Source organism: Nerophis lumbriciformis, linkage group LG28 (assembly GCF_033978685.3).
Source record: "Nerophis lumbriciformis linkage group LG28, RoL_Nlum_v2.1, whole genome shotgun sequence".
Classification (NCBI taxonomy): domain Eukaryota; kingdom Metazoa; phylum Chordata; class Actinopteri; order Syngnathiformes; family Syngnathidae; genus Nerophis; species Nerophis lumbriciformis.
Genome location: NC_084575.2, coordinates 35,758,067 through 35,783,895, shown reverse-complemented (window position 1 = coordinate 35,783,895; position 25,829 = coordinate 35,758,067). Strand labels below are relative to the sequence as shown.

General features: G+C 40.8%; 1 protein-coding gene across 6 annotated transcripts in view; it reads right to left on the bottom strand.

Moving 5' to 3' along the window:
* Positions 1-25,829, bottom strand: part of agap1 (ArfGAP with GTPase domain, ankyrin repeat and PH domain 1) — a 229,765-nt gene that overhangs the window by 81,750 nt on the left and 122,186 nt on the right. For all 6 annotated transcript variants that reach the window (XM_061924155.2, XM_061924154.2, XM_061924157.2 and 3 more), the window contains one exon: positions 10,319-10,423. In XM_061924155.2, coding sequence (XP_061780139.1) covers positions 10,319-10,423 — 105 coding nt within the window. The remainder of the gene's footprint in view (positions 1-10,318; positions 10,424-25,829) is intronic.

The following is a 25,829-nucleotide window of genomic DNA, read 5'->3' as shown; positions in this document are numbered from 1 at the left end:
CAATTAGCGGCGCTGATTGAGTTTCATCCGATTAGCCTCTGCAAACACACTAATTGACAATAGACTGCGCAAGAAAACCAGTGTTTTTGTGCTGCAGGCGGTTTGCGTGTGCTGATGTGTTAAGTGATGGCTTTTACCACTGATTTACTGCCTCAGCTGCTCGAACGGCTGATTGACGTGCAAGCTTTTGCTCGAGCTTTTTCAAAGAAAGCTCAGAGGGAATTAAACCCACAACCTCTGGCTAGACAATTTGACTAATTCATCAAGTGAGGACAATTGCAGTAATACAGTGGTGTACAATGACGTGGACTAATGCACAAAAGAGAAACAAGTTGACATGCAGCAGCAGCAGCAACTGGGTCGACAGCCACAATGAATGCAAAAAACATTATTTTGTCAATACGTTAAGTTGCCATTCATCAGACTCACACGACACCCACGCTTGGCCCCAGGTGGCTTGTGCCCACAATGACAATTCCAGCCACTACCTATTATTTGTTCCATCAGCTCTAGTCTGCGGTTTTTTTCTGCAATTTCCCAGAGTTTGTGGATGTACATTAATTCTATAAATAGTGTCAGTTATCATTAATAACCTGTAAGGCAGCGTTTCTCAAAGTGTGGGGCGCGCCCCACTGGTGGGGAATAGAGACATGACAGGTGGGGCGCGAGGAACGGGAGGAAATTTCACTTTAATTTTTTTTTTTTAATTATTATATTCTTAGATTATTTTTTTTACTATGCTTTCATTTTCTATACACACTGTAAATCACTTTGTGATTCTGTCTGTGAAATCCGCTATATAAATAAATGGAAATTACCGGTACTTATTTTTACTGTAGGCTTTATATTTCTCGGTACGAGCGAAAGTTTGACAGACATAGCAACAGTAACTAATGGGGGCGGGGCTAAGCGGAACAAACTTTCGCACGGATGGGTAGCAGGCTAATGTGTGGATCACAATTACACAAATATATACATTTGTGACTCGCACCTCAAAGGTCGTCAAGCCAGAGCCAGCGCCTGCAGAGAAACAAAAATGTGACGGGCACACACTGTGTCATTCGCCGGGAAGCACTCGCGTCAAGGCAGCTCAGCCCCGAACTCAATGAGGTTTTAACATGCTGTGAGCGCGGTAAATTTGATCAAAACACGACCACTGAAAGCGCGACTGTTCTCTGCACTGTGTGAGGAAATGGGAGCTGATCATACAGCCGTGCTGTTTCACAGTGAAGCAAGGTGGCTCTCCTGGGGGAAAGTGCTGTCACTTGCCCTGTCTTGCAAATGCATAGCTCCTCCTTTTTTTTTTGCAAAGATTGCAAAGTGGCACTTTTATTGTATTTATTATTGAACTTGATGCAAGTTATTTGATTTATTATTGAACTTGATGCAAGTTATAACACTTTTTTTGATTTATTATTGAACTTGATGCAAGTTATAACACTTTTGTTTTATTTATTATTGAACTTGATGCAAGTTATAACACTTTTTTTGATTTATTATTGAACTTGATGCAAGTTATTTGATTTATTATTGAACTTGATGCAAGTTATAACACTTTTATTTGATTTATTATTGAACTTGATGCAAGTTATAACACTTTTTTTTATTATTGAACTTGATGCAAGTTATAACACTTTTTTTTATTTATTATTGAACTTGATGCAAGTTATAACACTTTTGTTTTATTTATTATTGAACTTGATGCAAGTTATAACACTTTTTTTGATTTATTATTGAACTTGATGCAAGTTATTTGATTTATTATTGAACTTGATGCAAGTTATAACACTTTTTTTGATTTATTATTGAACGTGATGCAAGTTATAACACTTTTTTTGATTTATTATTGAACTTGATGCAAGTTATAACACTTTTATTTGATTTATTATTGAACTTGATGCAAGTTATAACACTTTTTTTGATTTATTATTGAACGTGATGCAAGTTATAACACTTTTTATTTATTTATTATTGAACTTGATGCAAGTTACAACACTTTTGTTTTATTTATCATTGAACTTGATGGAAGTTATTTTATTTATTATTGAACTTTATGCAAGTTATACCACAGCTGCACAGTTATTTTATTTATTATTGAACTTAATGTTATTTTATGTTATTGAGTTCGAATGTATACAACTTGATGTTCAATAAATTTGAAAATGTTAAAGCTTGGCATTAGCGCTCTGTTGGGGCGATGGGGGCAGGTGGGGCTTGAAAACTCCCCCTTGTCCAAAGTGGGGGATGACAAAAAAAGTTTGAGAACCACTGCTGTAAGGAGTCATCGCATTCCTGTCATTGTAGGACTTGGCCACGTTGGCTACAGTCCTATGTTATACCAACACTAACAAGTACTAACCAATTACAAAAGGTACAATACTGCTTTTGAAAAATAGCGGTACTTTTTTTCCCTCATGGACATGATGGCACGTCACGATGACATCGCTGGTAATATGAGCCCAGATGCAAGTTGGTCAACGCACACAAACAAAGCCCTCTCCCCTCTCTGACGGACCTCTACACCTCCCGCTGCCTCAACAGAGCCAGTGCCATCATCAAGGACAGCACCCACCCTGGCTCTGACCTGTTCCACCTGCTGCCCTCTGGGAAGTGCTACAGGTGCATTAAAACCAAAACAAACAGGCTAAAGAACAGCTTCTTCCCCAGGGCCATAACCATCCTGAACGGACTGCCCCATTGTCCCTCATAACTGCCTTCTCTTCGGTGCAATAACCCATTCCACCAACCACCCTGTTTTTTATTTATTTATTATAATTTTTTTTCATGTATATATTCATTTCACCCTATATTCATTGCACTTCTATATTTTTTATATTTTTATATATTTACTAGGGATGTCCCGATCCAGGTTTTTGCACTTCCGATCCGATACCGATATTGTTTTTGCATTTCCGATCCGATACCGATACTGACCGATACTAGCCTATCCGAGCATGTATTAAAATTATGTAGCCTACTTAGTTGTCAGAATCATGTTGAAAAGGGTTTTAGTACTCTTGATAACAACTAGCCAGCTGAATTAGGGGAGTTTGAATAATACACAATGGTTGGTAACAAGAAACTGACCTGTTTATTCAAGGATAAACACAAAATAGACAAAATTATACACGACAAACAGAAATGGCATCATTGAACTAGAGCTGGGCGATATGGCCTTTTTTTAATATTGCAATATTTTAAGGCCATATTGCGATACACAATATATATCCCGATATTTTGCCTCATCCTTGAATGAACACTTGATGCATATAATCACAGCAGTATGATGATTCTATGTGTTTTGATTGATTGATTGAGACTTTTATTAGTAGGTTGCACAGTGAAGTACATATTCCGTACAATTGACCACTAAATGGTAACACCCCAATAAGTTTTTCAACTTGTTTAAGTCGGGGTCCACTTAAATTGATTCATGATACAGATATATACTATCAGATATATACTATCATCATAATACAGTCATCACACAAGATAATCACATTGAATTATTTACATTATTTATAATCCAGGGTGTGGAGGGGGGCGCCGGATGTAAGTGTCAAAAAGACAGCCAAAAGAGTTTGATATGAGAATAAATCTAAAGTTAAAATATAGGGTAGAAATGCACCCATTTGCAGGAAATGTAGTCTTGATTTTCAACATTTTCTTTCAAGGCTTGCATGTCTACATTAAAACATTCTTCTTCATACTGCATTAATATATGCTACTTTTAAACTTTCATGCAGAGATTTTTTTTTAATGTCTCAAAAAAAAATTCAGTGTTGACAGCTAGATTTGTTCCATAAATATTGATGTTAAAGATTTATTTTTTTGTGAATAAATGTTTGGAATTAAGTTCATGAATCCAGATGGATTTCTATTACAAACCCCAAAGAGGGCACTTTAAGTTGATGATTACTTCTATGTGTAGAAATCTTTATTTATAATTGAATCACTTGTTTTTAGTTATTTTTATATCTTTTTTTCCAAATAGTTCAAGAAAGACCTCAACAAATGAGCAATATTTTACACTGTTATACAATTTAATAAATCAGAAACTGATGACATAGTGCTGTATTTTACCTCTTTATCTCTTTTTTTCAACCAAAAATGCTTTGTTCTGATTAGGGGGTACTTGAATTAAAAAAATGTTCACAGGGGGTACATCACTGAAAAAAGGTTGAGAACCACTGCCTTAGAGGGAGCGTTGCTCGCACGGCTGCGCTAGCATCACAGCTAACGTTAGCCATGCTGCTACCTCTCTGCTCGGGGAGGACGTATACGTATGTGACGTATGACGTGACAGTATGTGACGTGTGTAAGAAGGTGCGCTTGCTGTCTGTGAGAGGGAGACACAGGAAAGAGTGAGAAGAGCCTGTCGTGTAATGCCAGCAGCTAAAAGCAACTGCGTAAGAATTCACAGACCTGTGGATGTGTTGAAGGTGTGCTGGAAAATGCGGAACGGAAATTAGGGAGCAGCAGAAAAGTGGAATGTATTATTTAAATCGGTGCGTTGAAAAACACGGACCAGAGTTTTTTTTTAAACTGGATCTGGATCGGCATTTTCCCATGCCTTGCCGATACGCAATTTTTGGCAAATATCGGCAGCCGATCCGATCCAAATATCGGATTGGGACATCCCTAATATTTACACATTGTTTTTCTAGCATGCACACATCGCACTGTATGGAATGGCCTCAATCTCGTTACCTTGCGTAATGACAATAAAGCTGATTCTGATTCTGATTCTGACTTGCAAGCAGAAACGGTGTGAAAACAGAGGAGGGAAAATGGAAATATTTTGGCTTTAAAACAAACAATAAAGACACAGCTATAAACACTGAAGCGGCGGTTTAAAACATAATTTGCTAGCGGCTAACGTCCCTCGCTAGTGTTTTAGCTACTTCTAAATGAATCATCCTTGCCTACGTGGCGACAAATAAAGTGTGTTTCTTACAAGTATCATCTCTGCAGGATGAGGACTATCTAAACATGCTTCACTACACACCATAGAAGGATACAATAACTAACAGCTCACGCTCCTCAATGTAAACAAATGGCGGATTTGTACAAATATCGACTAACGATACCAAATACAAGAGCTTTATATAGTTGATACTACAATGATAACATCAATATTTTCTATTATCAAATCTTTTTTTTAGGGATGTCCGATATTATCGGCCGATAAATGCGTTAAAATGAAATATCGGAAATTATCGGTATCGTTTTTTTTTTATTATCGGTATCGTTTTTTGTTTGTTTTAATTAAATCAACATAAAAACACAAGATACACTTACAATTAGTGCACCAACCCAAAAAACCTCCCTCCCCCATTCACACTCATTCACACAAAAGGGTTGTTTCTTTCTGTTATTAATATTGTGGTAGGTTCCTACATTATATGTCAATATATATCAATACAGTCTGCAGGGATACAGTCCGTTAGCACACATGATTGTGCGTGCTGCTGGTCCACTAATAGTACTAACCTTTAACACTTCATTGTACTCATTTTCATTCATTACTAGTTTCTAGGTAACTGTTTTTATATTGTTTTACTTTCTTTTTTATTCAAGAAAATGTTTTTAATTTATTTATCTTTTTTTTTTTTTTTAAAGGACCTTATCTTCACCATACCTGGTTGTCCAAATTAGGCATAATAATGTGTTAATTCCACGACTGCATATATCGGTTGATATCGGTATCGGTATCGGTAATTAAAGAGTTGGACAATATCGGAATATCGGCAAAAAGCCATTATCGGACATCCCTACTTTTTTTCATTTGTATTACTCAGGAAATATGTCCCTGGACACAGGAGAAGCAATGTATAACTACTTGGTCTTGGATCCATACCCGAATGTCAACCTAAGCTAATGTAAAGTATCCAAAGTAAAGTATCCAAACAAGTAAAGTATCAAACAAGTAAAGTATCCAAACAACAGAAGAATACGTGCTTAATACATTTGAACACAGGTGAAGATAGATCATGTTAAAACAGAAAGTACCGTATTTTCCGCACTATTAGCCGCACCTAAAAACCACAAATTTACTCAAAAGCTGACAGTGCGGCTTTTAACCCGGTGCGCTTTATATATGGATTAATATTACGATTCATTTTCATAAAGTTTCGATCTCGCAACTTCGGTAAACAGCCGCCATCTTTTTTCCCGGTAGAACAGGAAGCGCTTCTTCTTCTACGCAAGCAACCGCCAAGGTAAGCACCCGCCCCCATAGAACAGGAAGCGCTTCTTCTTCTACTGTAAGCAACCACCCGCCCGCGTAGAAGAAGAAAAAGCGCGCGGATATACCGTACGTTTCATTTCCTTTGTGTGTTTACATCTGTAAAGACCACAAAATGGCTCCTACTAAGCGTCAGGGATCCGGTTCATGAAAAGACGCAATCTCTCCATCCGCACACGGATTACTATTTCACAGCAACTGATATTCCTGTGAACCGCACTGTGGATACAACGGGAGCACGTACGGTGAATATTCGCACCACAGGGAATGAGAAGTCATCCTTCACTGTGGTTCTAGCTTGCCATGCTAATGAAACTTCCACCCATGGTGATATTCAAAAGGAAGACCTTGCCAAAAGAGACCTTTCCAGCCGGCGTCATCATAAAAGCTAACTCGAAGGGATGGATGGATGAAGAAAGGATGAGCGAGTGGTTAAGGGAAGTTTAAGTTTACGCGAAGAGGCCGGGTGGCTTTTTTCACGCAGCTCTGTCCATGTTGATATACGTATGTTTGTGATTGCACATTTGCGTACATTTTGGGAGTGAACAGAGTTGTTAGAACGCTGGTTTTTAATATATTGTTAAAGTTTGACTGACCTATCTGACTGTTTTTTTGACATTCCTTTAGCGCAGTTAGATGCGGCTTACAACACGGGGCAGCTTATAGGTGGACAAAGTTTTGAAATATGCCGTTCATTGAAGGCGCGGCTTTTAACCCAGGGCGCCTTATGGTGCGGAAAATACGGTAACCAGATAATAACAGTGTATGAACAAATTGATTAATAACTAACCCATCCACCCACTTTCTACCGCTTGTCCCTTGGAAATGACAATGCTACTGTATACGTCGACAGCCAAATACAGTATATATTTATATATATATATATATATATATATAACTATACTGTCTCACCTGCACTGGCTTCTTGTGCACTTAAGATGTGACTTTAAGGTTTTACTACTTAGGTATAAAATACTACACGGTCTATCTTGCTGATTGTATTGTACCATATGTCCCGGCAAGAAATCTGCCTTCAAACAACTCCAGCTTATTAGTGATTCCCAGAGCCCCAAAACAGTCTGCGGGCTTGTTAGAATAATTATGTGTAAAGTTATCACACAACTTTAGTATGCTTAAAGTCCGTTGCTATAGTAATTAGGTATTGTGCTCAAGTTAGATTTTTGTATCTGTGCAAAGCTGGCAATCCAAAAGATTGCCAGCCAGTCTGGTATCAGTGTTGTGTCCAGACTCGGCCTGCTGACGGCCAAGGCCGAACACCGCCGTGACGCAGACAGAGCAGAGACAAGGCCATATCACCAGCGTCAACTAATTTTCATTTATTCTATAATCATATATTGTGTCTAACTGGAGTTGTCGGGCTTACCCCCTTCCCTCAGCGACAGCTTCAGTGATGTAACAGGGACCTTCCAAATAAATAGAGGAAGCACGTGGGCTGGACTTTTAGAACGTAGTTTGGATCTGTAACTAGAATACAGGCATGAGCTAAATTGAACTCTGTCTCTGCATGATTCCTTGCTTCTTGTCTGTCTGATTAATAGATGTCATCAGTGTTTGAACCTGACAGGGCTTTAGAGCATTATCTATTGGGGCTCTAGTACTCTGGAATGTTCTAGCAGTAACAGTTAGAGATGCTACCTCAGTAGAAGCATTTAAGTCTCACCTTAAAACTCATTTGTATACGGGTGTGCCGTCATGCTCGTGGAAAAAAAAGGGAACCGATATTTTTCAGACGCAGTAGAATACCGTTTTTGATATATTAGTACCGAAGAACTTTATTAGTACCGCTATACCGTACAACCCTAATACATACAGTATATATATATATATATATATATATATATATATATATAAATATATATACGTACATACATACAGTATATATATATATATATATATATATATATATATATATATATATATATATATATATATATATATATATATATATACATACAGTATATATGCATATACAGGTAAAAGCCAGTAATTTAGAATATTTTGAAAAACTTGATTTATTTCAGTAATTGCATTCAAAAGGTGTAACTTGTACATTATATTTATTCATTGCACACAGACTGATGCATTCAAATGTTTATTTCATTTAATTTTGATGATTTGAAGTGGCAACAAATGAAAATCCAAAATTCTGTGTGTCACAAAATTAGAATATTACTTAAGGCTAATACAAAAAAGGGATTTTTAGAAATGTTGGCCAACTGAAAAGTATGAAAATGAAAAATATGAGCATGTACAATACTCAATACTTGGTTGGAGCTCCTTTTGCCTCAATTACTGCGTTAATGCGGCGTGGCATGGAGTCGATGAGTTTCTGGCACTGCTCAGGTGTTATGAGAGCCCAGGTTGCTCTGATAGTGGCCTTCAACTCTTCTGCGTTTTTGGGTCTGGCATTCTGCATCTTCCTTTTCACAATACCCCACAGATTTTCTATGGGGCTAAGGTCAGGGGAGTTGGCGGGCCAATTTAGAACAGAAATACCATGGTCCGTAAACCAGGCACGGGTAGATTTTGCGCTGTGTGCAGGCGCCAAGTCCTGTTGGAACTTGAAATCTCCATCTCCATAGAGCAGGTCAGCAGCAGGAAGCATGAAGTGCTCTAAAACTTGCTGGTAGACGGCTGCGTTGACCCTGGATCTCAGGAAACAGAGTGGACCGACACCAGCAGATGACATGGCACCCCAAACCATCACCCAACCATGCACATTTTGCATTTCCTTTGGAAATGGAGGTCCCAGAGTCTGGAGGAAGACAGGAGAGGCACAGGATCCACGTTGCCTGAAGTCTAGTGTAAAGTTTCCACCATCAGTGATGGTTTGGGGTGCCATGTCATCTGCTGGTGTCGGTCCACTCTGTTTCCTGAGATCCAGGGTCAACGCAGCCGTCTACCAGCAAGTTTTAGAGCACTTCATGCTTCCTGCTGCTGACCTGCTCTATGGAGATGGAGATTTCAAGTTCCAACAGGCCTTGGCGCCTGCACACAGCGCAAAATCTACCCGTGCCTGGTTTACGGACCATGGTATTTCTGTTCTAAATTGGCCCGCCAACTCCCCTGACCTTAGCCCCATAGAAAATCTGTGGGGTATTGTGAAAAGGAAGATGCAGAATGCCAGACCCAAAAACGCAGAAGAGTTGAAGGCCACTATCAGAGCAACCTGGGCTCTCATAACACCTGAGCAGTGCCAGAAACTCATCGACTCCATGCCACGCCGCATTAACGCAGTAATTGAGGCAAAAGGAGCTCCAACCAAGTATTGAGTATTGTACATGCTCATATTTTTCATTTTCATACTTTTCAGTTGGCCAACATTTCTAAAAATCCCTTTTTTGTATTAGCCTTAAGTAATATTCTAATTTTGTGACACACGGAATTTTGGATTTTCATTTGTTGCCACTTCAAATCATCAAAATTAAATGAAATAAACATTTGAATGCATCAGTCTGTGTGCAATGAATAAATATAATGTACAAGTTACACCTTTTGAATGCAATTACTGAAATAAATCAAGTTTTTCAAAAAATTCTAATTTACTGGCTTTTACCTGTATATTTATATATATATATACACACACACACACACACAAATACGAACCATGTTGAAGAACCAGTTAAGTTTGAGGTTCCACTTTGTCATTTTTATTCAACATAAAAATAATAGTGGTGTTAAAAAGAGTTTTCATTAGCGTTCTTATTGCCATCAAGGTGTTAATTTATGAGACTAAAACAAAAGGTGGTCCACTATGTGACAACATAATTGCTCATTTAAATGTTGTTGTCGCACAAATGTCAAACAGGAAATCATTGTTTCCCTGCATATAGCAACCAGACATAAATGAACCTGCCCATTATGATGACAGTAAATGTGTTGGTCAAATTGAAATAATAAAAGAAATGGACAGAGTACAGCAGCACAGTGACATGCGACAATTAGCAAGAATATTCCTGATGATGTGTTCATCAGGCCAAAGTGAGCCAATAGAAGAGTATAAAAAGAAGCTGTGGTGTGTGTGTGTGTGTGTGTGTGTGCATAGCTCACATGTAGACTGGGGTGGTAGGTAAGCAGCCCATTGTCGCAGAGAGTAACATACTTTTTCTTCCACTCCTTGTTGAGAGACTTGCCGCTCCTTTTCAGCAGCATCCCCTGTAGACAAAGACATGATTGGTCAATACCAGGTGTGCAGGACAACAACAACATACAAAACATGTCTCAAGTTGCTGTTGCAACTCCAACAAAACACAGGTGGAACCAATCTGTGAGCGCAGATCCATTTAGCACATGCAGAGTACACCACAGTGAAATGCTCTTCAGATATTGCGTACAGTGGGATCCAAACACTAGTTGCTGAATCTAATACACTAAATACAAACATTTGAATAGCTCTGATGTACATTAATTACAAGACAATAAGTTGCACAATAAGTCCCAGTAGTTATGGTAGAGGTATCCGTACAACAGTGACGTGCAGTCACTAGAAAGAAAAAAAATGTAAAAATATATTTTTTTTTTATTAAATTGTTATATGTATCCAGTGATTATACAATAAAGTTATTTTCCATTTAACTTCACCCGTTTTAAATTATTTTTATTTAAAATCGCTGAATTTTCACATTTGCCGTTCAAATACTGAGAAGAGACGGTGCGGTGAACAGCAGCCAGTTGAGGCACGTCACTCAGTGCCTCACCATGGATTGCGCAATGACTCGGCTAACTGCTGGTCTGCTGTGCAGTGAGACTGTATTGCTATATGAATTATATTATACATTTCCATAGTTTAGTTAGCTGAGGTATATAATGTACAGTGTATTTTGTCAACAACTGTATGTGTGTAACGTATTTCTTGTGCTGAGCGATCATAAAACGGCTGCAAAAGACGCACTGGCTGAGGCTCGCAGTAATCCCGCCTCCTGCACCCCCGCCGTAGAATTGTTATATCAACTAAAGCCCACACTTAATCTTCCCATGTGCAAGATTGAATCTATTTAAAAAAGTTATTTCATAAGAAGCCAAAAAATGCAAAAACAATAATGTTCGTGTTGGAGGAGTTGTGAATGACTGCAGGGCCACAACATTAGGTACACCTGCAGACTGCAGGTGTACCTAATTCACAACTCCTCCAACACCAACATTATTGTTTTTGCACTTTTTGGCTTCTTATTAAATAACTTTTGTAACCTATTTTCATGGGCTTTCCTCTTTGTGATGTTAAGTTCCTGTTATGCGCTGTTATACAGTATATGCCTTGAGCTCTTATTTTGAAGGCGCTAAGAGCGGAAGTGACGACACGTTGCGGAGGTTTTTGAAAGTAGGTAAATAAAGTGGTCCTCGTGTAAACTGGAGCCGCCGTGTTTGTTATTTTGTAGTTTCATACAGTATAGGCCACATTTATAAACCCTCGGTTACACTTTTTTAAATAGATTCAATCTTGCACGTGGGAAGTTGAAGTGAGGGCTTTAGTTGTGGACTTCATTTATAAGTAAAGGTAAGACCATAATAACGTTTTTTTTAATTAAATGTGCTTTTTTGTGTGCTACAGTTTGTATGTGTAAAGTTAAAGTTAAGTTAAAGTAGCAATGATTGTCACACACACACTAGGTGTAATGAAATTTGTCCTCTGCATTTGACCCATCCCCTTGTTCACCCCCTGGGAGGTGAGGGGAGCAGTGGGCAGCAGTGGCGCTGTGCCCGGGAATCATTTTTGGTGATTTAACCCCCAATTCCAAGCCTTGATGCTGAGTGCCAAGCAGGGAAGAATGCTGGTATGAGCTTTTAAACATAACCTGTTAACTGCTGCCAATCAAATGGTGAATAAGATACTCTTTAGGGTTCATATGTTTGTAAATGTGACTGTGATGAAGTCAGTGCCTCACCAGCCATCAACCTCACCGCACGTCACTGCTGTACAAGTAGAAGTACAGTAGTCACATACAGTACCAACTAGTATAACAGTATAGGAAGCAACAAATATGAAGGTGTCTACAGTTCTTTGTCAGTTGACTAGTGACAGTAGTATGAACAAACAGTATGACTTCTTTATACTCTTGTTTTTACATTATTTACAGTCATTGAATGAAGAGTATTGTAGTCCGGTAAAGACAGTGGTAAGTAAAGTGATTCTTGAGCAGTCTGAAGGCTTGGGGATAGAAGCTCCTCCTGAGTCATGAGACTTGCCTGACTGCAGCAGTGAGAAGCTTGGGTGGCTAGAGTCCCTCACTATCCTCTTGGCCTTGGATCTACACCGCCTGGTGTAGATCCAAGATCCACACTTAATGACTGATGTACTGCACAGTCTATGGAAGCAAACAATTTGAAGTTTCTGTTGGTAATTGTTTTGTGTCCAATGAAGACAACGTGTCATCCAAGAATGTCCACTGGCGAGTCCCATTGCGTTTGAATCTTTCTAATCATGTAATTGTCCATCTCACGCTCATGAATGCAAAGCCCTAACAAGCTTCCAAAATTCCGGAATTTGCCACCGTCATTCACTTGTCTGACTTCTTGCCTCTTCAGGCTTGTTAACGTCGCCGCTTCTCCGGTCGCCGCTCCTACGCACATCAGCTGCAGCTGACTGAGCACAGAGGCCGAGCCATCGCCGCCCACACTTCATTTGTGTCGGATTCATTAGGTGAGAGAGCACGAAGGTCGTGTAGATGGCGGGGGAGAAAGGCCCGGCGAAGGGAGGAGTGACGGGGGTAATGGGAGGCGGCGGCGGTGGCGGATAAAACTGTCCACTGATTAGCAATTAAAGGCGCGCTGCCACGCGTGTCACTTCACTGGACCTCAACAACATTAACACGCCAACACAGGGTATTAATAGAGTCCAGCCAGGAAGGGAAAGGGGGTAGTCTGCAGCAGCAGCAGTGAGGAAGAGGAGGAGACAAGGTAGGTGCTTTGCTTAAGACAAGCAGTGGTCAAGGGAAGGAGCAGCGGGCCCAAGGTGACCGCCACATTTGGCGTAGTAGACACAAAACTGCATCCTCACACAACTGTGGTGCTAAAAATGATGTTTTTTTTACGGCGACTCTCGCATCCTCCGACAATACAAACACATACCTGCCAACTTTTGAAATCAGAAAAACCTAGTAGCCAGGGTCCAGGGGCCGCATGTCCAGGACAAAGTCCTGGTGGGGGGTTCAGGCTTCGCCCCCCGACGCAAAATGATTATTAGCATTCAGACAGGTTAAAATGTTGCTAAAACCATCACTTTTCTATCAGTCACAGTGACTTTTCAAAACAAAAATATTACAGCAAAAATCATATGGGTTGATTGACATGTTTATTCTGTAAGCTAACTTCAATAGTTTGAAATTATTTTGACAGTTAATGCCAGTTATCCTGTCAACCTTTCACAAGACTTCAATTTGTTCATTGAAAGTATAAACACTTTTTACAGTAAACAAATGGTAAAACAGTACTAAACAATTCCATTAAAAAAAATTGGTGTCATTAACTTTCTGTCCAAGCTTGTATAATCTACTGCCTTGTTCAATTGTAAAAAATATTCTGTGCCTAAAATTCACATTTCTATCACAATTATCATACTGTAAACATGGTAAGCTAACTTCATTAAAATTAATAGTCCTGTCAATAGCATGGAATTACAATTCAAATGTAGTTTTTTTGTAAGCCTTTCAAAATATGAAAAATTAATGAAAATGAATTGAAGCCATCAGACACTTGAAAAGTGGCACATCACATCTCTAATGTAATCATTTGAACTTTTCAACAGAAATAGCACTGCAAAAATATTAAGGACATACTTCTGTATTTTGGTAGTTATGCTGTCAACATTTAACAAGATTTCTTCAACTTGGACTTGAAAGCATAAATAGTATAAACACTTTTAACAGTATAACAGTACTAAACAATTCCAATAGATAACATTGGTGTCATTACCTTTTTGTGGCTAAAATCCAAATTTAGCAACGGCATTAGACTTGTGTTTTTTTGTCCCAACGTGGTCTTTTACATCGCTAATTCCTCCGTGTCCGATCGAAAAATCTTGTCTGCACAAGGTGCAATTCGCGTAGTTTTCACCCTTTTTGGAAGGGATAATTATTCCCGGATAGGCTTTTGAATATTCTTCACGGAATGACTGCAGTTTTCTTTTCGGTTTAAGACTCGTTTGCGATTTTTCTCCGGCTGATTCCATGATCGTTCGCTCGTTTGGAAACAATGGCAACTGGTGCCTCGTGCTTGGCAGCGGTGCTATAAATAGCCTCGCGCATTTAAAAAAAAATTTTTTTTTAAATTAATGAAAAACCGTATTTTTTATGACTGCAACCGTAACCCCGAATAGGTTGATGAAAACCGTACTAATTACGGGAAAACCGGAGTAGTTGGCAGGTATGCATAGTGGATCTAACATAATAGTGTGAGAGTCCAGTCCATAGTGGATCTAACATAATAGTGTGAGAGTCCAGTCCATAGTGGATCTAACATAATAGTGTGAGAGTCCAGTCCATAGTGGATCTAACATAATAGTGAGAGTCCAGTCCATAGTGGATCTAACATAATAGTGTGAGAGTCCAGTCCATAGTGGATCTAACATAATAGTGAGAGAGTCCAGTCCATAGTGGATCTAACATAATAGTGTGAGAGTCCAGTCCATAGTAGATCTAACATAATAGTGAGAGTCCAGTCTATAGTGGATCTAACATAATAGTGAGAGTCCAGTCCATAGTGGATCTAACATAATAGTGTGAGAGTCCAGTCCATAGTGGATCTAACATAATAGTGTGAGAGTCCAGTCCATAGTGGATCTAACATAATAGTGTGAGAGTCCAGTCCATAGTGGATCTAACATAATAGTGAGAGTCCAGTCCATAGTGGATCTAACATAATAGTGAGAGAGTCCAGTCCATAGTGGATCTAACATAATAGTGTGTGAGTCCAGTCCATAGTGGATCAAACATAATAGTGAGAATCCAGTCCATAGTGGATCTAACATAATAGTGAAAGTCCAGTCCATAGTGGATCTAACATAATAGTGTGAGAGTCCAGTCCATAGTGGATCTAACATAATAGTGAGAGTCCAGTCTATAGTGGATCTAACATAATAGTGAGAGTCCAGTCCATAGTGGATCTAACATAATAGTGTGAGAGTCCAGTCCATAGTGGATCTAACATAATAGTGAGAGTCCAGTCCATAGTGGATCTAACATAATAGTGTGAGAGTCCAGTCCATAGTGGATCTAACATAATAGTGAGAGTCCAGTCTATAGTGGATCTAACATAATAGTGAGAGTCCAGTCCATAGTGGATCTAACATAATAGTGTGAGAGTCCAGTCCATAGTGGATCTAACATAATAGTGTGAGAGTCCAGTCCATAGTGGATCTAACATAATAGTGTGAGAGTCCAGTCCATAGTGGATCTAACATAATAGTGAGAGAGTCCAGTCCATAGTAGATCTAACATAATAGTGAGAGTCCAGTCCATAGCGGATCTAACATAAAAGTGAGAGAGTCCAGTCCATAGTGGATCTAACATAAAAGTGAGAGAGTCCAGTCCATAGTGGGCCAGCAGGAGACCATCCCGAGCAGAGACAGGTAGCACAGAGACGTAGTAAAGAGACAAAAGTAATAGCCATAAAGTGTCTCACATGTTCAGTATGGTGAGCCAGCAGCTAACATTTGTCATGCTGGTCTGTCCAAGTAGACTTAAGACATGAGACATCAGCAGATTCATGTGGACTATCTATCCGGGCATGATAGCTTGGCATGCGATCAGTTTGCATGAAGGAGAAGCTAATTGAACAGCGCATCCAGCCTCTTGATGGCTAATATCTTTCATTATGGACCTCCGCGAGCTCCGTGACACACACGCCTGTGGAACTGTCTGGCAGTAATGACGGCACGCAAGGTCTCCACGTTGGGAAATAAATATGTCCACGGGTATACTCACTTGGCACTTGCCCGCCTTATGAAGTATTGCGGCGTGGTGCTTAGGGAAAAGGTCGGCATCTGAGGGGAGCTCAGGAAGGTTGACAGAGATGACGTCATTTGTTAACCGTCAAAAAATGTCCAAAGGCGCTGCTGAGCATCAGAGCTTTGCTCAGGTAGGAGAACTGGAATGTGCCTCCTGATTGAAAGGAAAGAAAGATCGCTGGCAGACAGATGAGGTCATTCATTAGATGACACATCAGCCTCATAGCTGAGGGTCATACAGCAGTCACATGTCACACAGACAAAGACATGCTGGATTTCACTACACTCAAAAGCTGGACATTTCAGACCTCCAAAGCATAAAAGGGAAATGGAAGGACATCAGAGTTCCTGGTACCAGGAGACATAGTAAAAAAAAGTAGGTGTGTTATAAGAAAATACCTATTTTGTAAGTTCATCCTCTTGCAGCGTAATTAACATGATATTTTGGGGTACATTTATTGTATCACAGAAATAATGCCATCCATCCATTTTCTACCGCTTGTCCCTTTTGGAGTCGGGACATCCAAGAAAAACATATATATATATATATATATATATATATATACCAGTGACGTGCAGTCACTAGAGGCAGGTGAGGCGGGGCCTCACCTGCCATCATGGAAAGAAAAAAATGTAAAAATATTTTTTTTTAATTAAATTGTTGTATGTATCCAGTGATTATACTATAACGTTATTTTCCAATTAACTTCACTCGTTTTAGATTATTTTTATTTAAAATTGCTGAATTTTCACATTTGCCGTTCAAATACTGAGAAGAGACGGTGCGGTGAACAGCAGCCAGTTGAGGCACGTCACTCAGTGCCTCACCATGGATTGTGGACTCGGCTAACTGCTGGCCTGCTGTGCAGTGAGACTGTATTGCTATATGAATTATATTATACATTTCCATAGTTTAGTTAGCTGAGGTATATAATGTACAGTGTATTTTGTCAACAGGGCTTCACGGTGGCAGAGGGGTTAGTGCATCTGCCTCACAATACGAAGGTCCTGAGTAGTCTTGGGTTCAATCCCGGGCTCGGGATCTTTCTGTGTGGAGTTTGCATGTTCTCCCCGTGACTGCGTGGGTTCCCTCCGGGTACTCCGGCTTCCTCCCACTTCCAAAGACATGCACCTGGGGATAAGTTGATTGGCAACACTAAATGGTCCCTAGTGTGTGAATGTGAGTGTGAATGTTGTCTGTCTATCTGTGTTGGCCCTGCGATGAGGTGGCGACTTGTCCAGGGTGTACCCCGCCTTCCGCCCGATTGTAGCTGAGATAGGCTCCAGCGCCCCCCGCGACCCCAAAAAAGGGAATAAGCGGTAGAAAATGGATGGGTGGGATGGATTTTGTCAACAACTGTATGTGTGCAAAGTATTTCTTGTGCTGAGCGATCATAAAACTGCTGCAAAAGACGCACTGGCTGAGGCTCGCCTCCTGCACCCCCGCCGTAGAATGCACGGCAACCCCTGACGGAAGTGTTATATCAACTAAAGCCCACACTTAAACTTTCCACGTGCAAGATTGAATCTATTTAAAAAAGTTATTTCATAAGAAGCCAAAAAGTGCAAAAACAATAATGTTGGTGTTGGAGGAGTTGTGAATGACTGCAGGGCCACAACATTAGGTACACCTGCAGACTGCAGGTGTACCTAATTCACAACTCCTCCAACACCAACATTATTGTTTTTGCACTTTTTGGCTTCTTAGTAAATAACTTTTGTAACCTATTTTCATGGGCTTTCCTCTTTGTGATGTTAAGTTCCTGTTATGCGCTGTTATACAGTATATGCCTTGAGCTCTTATTTTGAAGGCGCTAAGAGCGGAAGTGACGACACGTTGCGGAGGTTTTTGAAAGAAGGTAAATAAAGTGGTCCTTGTGTAAACTGGAGCCTCCGTGTTTGTTATTTTGTAGTTTCATACAGTATAGGCCACATTTATAAACCCTCGGTTACACTTTTTTAAATAGATTCAATCTTGCACGTGGAAAGTTGAAGTGAGGGCTTTAGTTGTGGACTTCATTTATAAGTAAAGGTAAGACCATAATAATGTTTTTTTTATTAAATGTGCTTTTTTGTGTGCTACAGTTTGTATGTGTAAAGTTAAAGTTAAGTTAAAGTAGCAATGATTGTCACACACACACTAGGTGTAATGAAATGTGTCCTCTGCATTTGACCCATCCCCTTGATCACCCCCTGGGAGGTGAGGGGAGCAGTGGGCAGCAGCGGCGCCGTGCCCGGGAATCATTTTTGGTGATTTAACCCCCAATTCCAAGCCTTGATGCTGAGTGCCAAGCAGGGAAGAATGCTGGTATGAGCTTTTAAACATAACCCGTTAACTGCTGCCAATCAAATGGTGAATAAGATACTCTTTAGGGTTCATATGTTTATAAATCTGACTGTGATGAAGTCAGTGCCTCACCAGCCATCAACCTCACCGCACGTCACTGATATATACATACAGTACAAACACTACTCTCATAAATTAAGCAGCCTCCCTGCTGTGCACATGTTAGATCCACAGCTGCTTGCCTGGATGCCAAATATTAGTGTAGTTAAAACTGCCCAATTAGCGTCAACTAATGCAAGTGAAATGACTGTATTTTGTGACAATTTCCTACGATTAATGTATTTATTTTGAACAATGTGTTTTACCTGCTCCCTAGCTTATCTGTGTACTTGTATCCTTAGTGTTGGCCAGCTGGCCTGTGTTGCATTGTGTGATGTAGCAGTCGCTAATAAAATGACATTCATCAGAGAACACCAAACATGTTTGAACCCAACAAAGACTCAAATTGAAGTTGTAGAGGCTAAAATAAATATAATATAAACTTACATACAATACAAAACGGACCTAATTAATAGGTGTCAGAATGTTGTCAAAGATGACAGTTTCGATACGTGATCAGCAGTGTTCTCAAAATGATTTTCAAAAAGTAATTAATTATCAAAAAAGTAACTGAATTACTCTTACATAAATGTAATTTATTACTAGGGAAAGTAATGAATACTTTATTTAAGAAAAATAAAATACATTCAAATATCTGGAGTTTACAGTTGAAAGACGTTCATATTAGAGCACAGTGTGTGTGTGTGCTTTTAAAAGGTGGGGCCTGTTGCCAAGTGACAGGGGATGTCATCAATGGTTTTTAAACGGATGTGGGTTTTTTTTAGCTTTAACTGTTAGCGTGCACACTAGAGATGCGCGGATAGGCAATTATTTCATCCGCAACCGCATCAGAAAGTCGTCAACCATCCGCCATCCACCCGATCTAACATTTAATCAAACCCGCACCCGCCCGCCATCCGCCACCCGCCCGTTGTTATATATCTAATATAGACGATGCAAGGCATTAGTGAGGTTATAAAGCTTTTGCCTGTTAAAGAAAGGAGACTGATCCAATGCAGCACAGACATTCAATGCGTGCCACGCTGTCACGGCCCAGACGCACACCAGTGTGCAATCATATGGGAGCCGCGCTGAGCGCACCTCCAAGCACGTCTCGCTGCCGGCTACGGCCGGGTATGGGCCCGACGCTCCAGCGCCATCCATTTTCAGGGCTAGTTGATTCGGCAGGTGGGTTGTTACACACTCCTTAGCGGGTTCCGTCTTCCATGGCCACCGTCCTGCTGTCTATATCAACCAGGGTGAGCCCCACCCCTTTCGTGAGCGCACTGCGCGCGGAGTGACCCCTGTTACGAGCCCCCGGCAACAGGGGTGGCGGGCAGGTAAGCTGCGCGGGCGGAGCGCGCGGAGTGACCCCTGTTACGAGCCCCCGGCCACGGGGGTGGCGGGCAGGTAAGCTGCTTACCTGCTGCGCCTGACGCCGGCCGCGGCGAAGGCGGACGAGGCGGGGTGTCGGTGCGGTGGGCGCGGTGGTGACCCTGGACGTGCGTCGGGCCCTTCTCGCGGATCGCCTCAGCTACGGCTCCCGGTGGGGCCCTCTCGGGGGAAGGGGCCTCGGTCCCGGACCCCGGCGAGGTGTCCCTTCTCCGCTCCGTAAAAGTGTCCATCTCTTTTTTTTTTCCTTCTTCTGTTGTGGCATATGCTGCAGGTGCCTGCTCGTTTTTCGTATGTGGGTAACAACATTTAACTATGTATATATATTTCCAAATTGGTTTAACTGCCACCCGCCTGAATCTATTTAAAATCTAATTTTTTTTTATTTCAACCGCCCGACCCGACCCGCGGATAAAATCTAATTTTTTTTTATTTCAACCGCCCGATCCGCGGATAATCCTCGGACTCCGCGGTTGTGTCCACACACGCATACACACGCAGTTTAGAACACAGACAATGTTTTCCAGGCTTACAGTACATTGGATAGGACAGATTTAATCATGTCTGTCTATGCATCCCTCTGACCATCAACCCCAATGTCTTTCAAGAAGTGCATGTACCTTCTGGCCTAGCCAAGTTCTTCTGAACTCCATTACTGCCAGCCTGAAAGAAAACCCTTCATCACGTGATGTTCTCACCAAGCCTCCTGTGTGTGCAGCAGTAAAGGAACTTTCCCGGTCTGCTAAAAACTAATCGACCATTCAATCCCTCCATCAAGCCGTGTTCTTCACACAATAGAGCCTCCCAAGAATGTTTAGCGGTCCGACAGCCGATCTAAAAGGAGATACTGGTGTTCCCAATGTGCAAAAAAGAGGAGGACATGCTTTAAAGAGAATGGGGAGATCTCTGAAGAGCCACAGCCCTTTTGTTTGTGGACACACCCTAATAGCAGGAAGCTAAATCGGAGCCGTCACCCTGAGACAGCAGACTGGAGGGGGTGACAGCGGGTGGGAGGGAAGCCGGACGCTGCCCCCCGTTATCGCTGCGACCATCGCAAGTCATCCATCAGGCTCTCAGACAGCAAGTGTGTGGCTACACGGAGATTGCAGCCAGTGTGGCAAGATGCTTCCAGTCACTGAGAGGCTACGCTTAATTGGAATAAAACAGTAATGAAACTACCTCAATGTGGAATCTGTTTAAGTACAAGGTTGGTGAAAAGGACCATCCTTGGGAAATAAAGACAAACCCTACTAGAGACAGACAGGAAGTGGAGAAAAATACAAAGAGCCTTAGGTCAACGATAGTCATCATGTGACAAGCCCATAACAAACAAAAAGTAGATGGAGATGAGGCATAATGAGCCTGTGCTCCCTGTTTTAATTATTCCTCTCACTAAAATGGGAGCAACGCCCATTGAAAAATCTAATTTGCAGGGGTGAGTGTGCGTGACAAAAATGTCATCACGGCCAAAATGGCTCCGAGCGGTGACAACCTTTCACAGAGAAATGATATTTATTGTATCCGGCGAAAGGCGGATAGTGTCACCCTCGTTAAAGCCTTGATAGCAGGTCTTTAATATTCACCATCTTAATTAGGGCCACAGTTAATTTCATTAAATTCTTTGGCTGCTAAATGAAGCAGATTATGAGACATATTTTATTGCCAAGCGTGAAATTACAGCCTGCAAGACGCCAATGGCGGCTGAAACTAATGAATTACAGAGTAAATAACATCCGAATTAACCATGCAATTTAACTCCTGACAAAGCAGCCGGCGCCGAGGGGGGATGAGCAGACTTGTCAAAAGCAGCCAGTCTGCAACCCTGGGAGCCAATTAGAGGGCTAATCACCTCCTCACAGGAAGTACACCGCTGTCCCACTTCGGGAAGTCCACGAGTCCAAAGTGGGGAAAAACTACTTCGTCACTAAGAGGAAGCGGAGTTTAAGGTATCTTACACTCTTAATGTTGACTGCCTTCTGGGTTGGCGACCACAAGTTCACACAAACGTGCACACTGCATATTTCACTACTCATCTATGGAGGATTAGTGGACTTTGTTGGTTGGTTTCCTGGCATGGATGCAGCTTTAAGATACAGTCCACAAATGTGCAGTAAGGTGGAGGTCGGGCCATGCCAAGTAGCACCACTGCTAATTTGTAGCATGACTTGAAAAGTCACTCACTAGAGAATGAAGAGTGCTTGAACTCTGCATGTCAACATCTTAGGTCGGTGCCACACCAACAAAAGCAACTATTTCCACATCAACACCGTATGAAAAAACTAGTCAACAACAGAAGGAGATAACGTCCGCAGGAACCTACCAAATCAAATCAAATCAACTTTATTTATAAAGCACATTTAAAATGTACCACAGGGGTAGCCAAAGCGCTGTACAATGAACAGGTTAAAAGATAAAACGAGTACCGAGCAAACACAACACAACACAAACAGAACACGATAAAAAATAAATAATTAAAATAGAATAAATAAAAACATAAAAACAGGATCACAGCAGGTGTATTATGGGGCGCCATTGCAGGATGGATATCACTCAGTGTTAAAAGCCATGGAATAAAAGTATGTTTTTAAGAGAGATTTAAAAACAGGAAGAGAGGAGGCTTGTCTAACACTCAGGGGTAGGTCGTTCCAGAGCTTGGGAGCAGCAACGGCGAAAGCTCTGTCACCTCTAAGCTTCAGCCTTGTGTCAGGGACCGTCAACAGCAGCTGATCGGCTGGTCTTAAGGATCGGGTGGGGCAGTAAGGCTGAAGGAGGTCGGAGAGATAGGTTGGCGCGAGGTTGTTTAGACATTTAAAAACAAATAAAAGGAGTTTAAAATTGATTCGGTAACGCACAGGGAGCCAGTGAAGGGACGCTAAAATAGGGGTGATGTGCTCACGTCTGCGGGTCTGTGTTAGCAGACGAGCAGCAGAGTTCTGCACGAGCTGCAGGCCTGGCTAATGCCAACATACAGGGCATTACAATAATCAAGACGAGTCGAGATAAAGGCGTGGATTAATTTCTCAAGATCATGTCTTGATAGAAGCGGTTTCACTTTCGCTATTTGGCGTAATCGATAAAAGCTTTTTTGAACGACGCTGCTGATTTGTTTTTCGAATTTAAAATCTGAGTCAAACTTTACCCCCAGGTTTGTGACACAGTCGCTGAGATACGGGGTCAGAGTGCCGAGGTCAACGTTGGGGGAGGGAGAGCGACTTGGACCGAACAACATAACTTCTGTTTTATCTTCATTTAGGCTCAGGAAGTTAGCTGAAAGCCAGACTTTGATGTCGTGCAGGCAGTCAGTAAGACGTTGAACCGTGTTATTTTGTGCCATGGGAAAATAAATCTGGCAATCATCGGCGTAAAAATGAAATGCAATACTGTACTTCCTAAAAATAGAACCAAGGGGGAGAAGGTAAAGCGCAAATAAAATTGGGGCAAGGATTGAGCCCTGGGGGACCCCATGTGGTAAAGGAGCTGTGGACGACATAAAACTGTCTACTTTTACACAAAAACCTCCACATAGTGAAGGACATACACTATTTGATTTCCTATTATGCAGCTCATTTTTATTTGACACTTATTGAAATATCTTGTGTGACATCATGCACAAAAGTGCACTTTATTTGTTTTAAACTATTGTAGTGGCGTTCTGTACAAAAAGTGCACTTTAATTTTTGATATGTCATCTTAGTGACATCATGCACAAAAGTGCACTAATAGCTTGTTTTAAAATGTCTCTGACAATCTTGCACTTTGTTTGTGCCACTGATTAATAACTGTTTAATAAATACACTTTTGCTCAATTGACTTAGTTGTGATTATCCTCTCTGCAAAAAAGTTCAAAAGTAGCATATATTAATGCAGTATGAAGAAGAATGTTTTAATGTAGACACATAGAATCATCATACTGCTGTCATTATATGCATCAAGTGTTCATTCAAGGCTAAGGCTAAATATCCACATATATATGGTGTATGGTGACATGGACTAAACATATCCACATATATATGGTGTATATTGACATGAACTAAACATATCCACATATATATGATGGACTAAACATATCCACATATATATGGTGTATGGTGACATGGACTAAACATATCCACATATATATGGTGTATATTGACATGAACTAAACATATCCACATATATATGATGGACTAAACATATCCACATATATATGGTGTATGGTGACATGGACTAAACATATCCACATATATATGGTGTATGGTGACATGGACTAAACATATCCACATATATATGGTGTATGGTGACATGGACTATCTTTCAATCTTCTTTCAGACCATGGCAATGTGGTGCCCTATCAAAATAACCTGGTTACATTAGGGCTGGGAAAAAATGTCAATATGGCAATATATCGCAATATTCTATCTAAAACTATAGTAGTCATGTGGAGGGGGCGTGGTCTGCGGGCCTGCCGCAGAGCCGGGTGTGTAAGGACCCGGTTTCGAAGCCAGCGGCAGGTGAGTAGATTGCCCAGCTGGGGCTCGTTATCTAATCACCTGTCGAGCTTATTAGAGCAGCTGGGACGAGACACGTGGTTGGAGTTGGAGCCAGAGAGAGAGACACACGCCCAGAGACAAACCGTATTGCTGGAAAGCAAGCCACCCCCAGGCGTTTATGCAAATAAACGACTCGATTCAAACTGTCTACCGGGCTCCTGAATAACTGTCGGCCAGGAGAACCCACAACAAGAGGGAAACCTCACGAGTTAATTTTAATGTCTTAAAGTCGATTAAAAAAACATATTTTCTTTTTTAAAAGTCATGTTTTGGGCCTATTGTAGCTCAAGGACAATTGACGCACCTTCACTCTGCAAAGTGTCGCTATACTAATACCTGGCAGTGTGGGGTTAGTAGTGAGCAAGGCAGTAAAAGGAGAGTTGACAGGTAAGAAAATGATCCACTTTCTGTACAATTGCAATGAATGGAAATGCCTTGACACACACACACAAATATTGTTTCTAAATATCATTGAAGATATCCACTTCTCCTTGGTCAGCTGCCTGACAAAGACTTGAGTGAGCTGTTAGCTGTCTCTGTGCCAATTAGCAGTTAATTAGCAGCTTGGACCAGATGTGGAGGAGTAAACGCTAGATATGCATCTGCTGGATTCCACAAAATGGGCAGATTTGTCAAACATTTCATTCACTATCATGTCTGCAGACACCTCATGTAGGAGTAATGTCAAAATTCACCAAACAATGAGGTTCAGTGGTGAAGGGAAATATAATAATAATAGTGATATTCTTTTTCCCTGCTTGTATTTTGCAGTCAAAAATGTGACATTGCTGTGGCTGAGTGAAGACAAGATAGTGTGACACGCAGAGGTGGGTAGAGTAGCCAGAAATTGTACTCAAGTAAGAGTACTGTTACTTTAGAGATTTATTACTCAAGTAAAAGTAAGGAGTAGTCACCCAAATATTTACTTGAGTAAAAGTAAAAAGTATGTTGTGAAAAAACTACTCAAGTACTGAGTAACTGATGAGTAACCTGTTCGTTTAATGATGATGGCAACAAATAATGCACAAAAACATAAACATAGCAATGAGCAAATTCAGAGCCAGGAATATCTCTTAAGCAACTAAAACAATAATATATATTAAATAATAATACATTAAAATAAAAATTAAGGCAAATTGAGCCACAATAACTTAACAGCACCATAGGCTCAGTAGGCAGAGATTACAAAGGAAAATAACAAGTTAGCCTTTACGCAAACCATAAACTGATAGGTGTGGGCTGCACCTGAGAACACACTGTGCACTTCTGATTGGTGTTTGTATGCATGTGTGAGTGTGTGTGTGTGCGACTGTG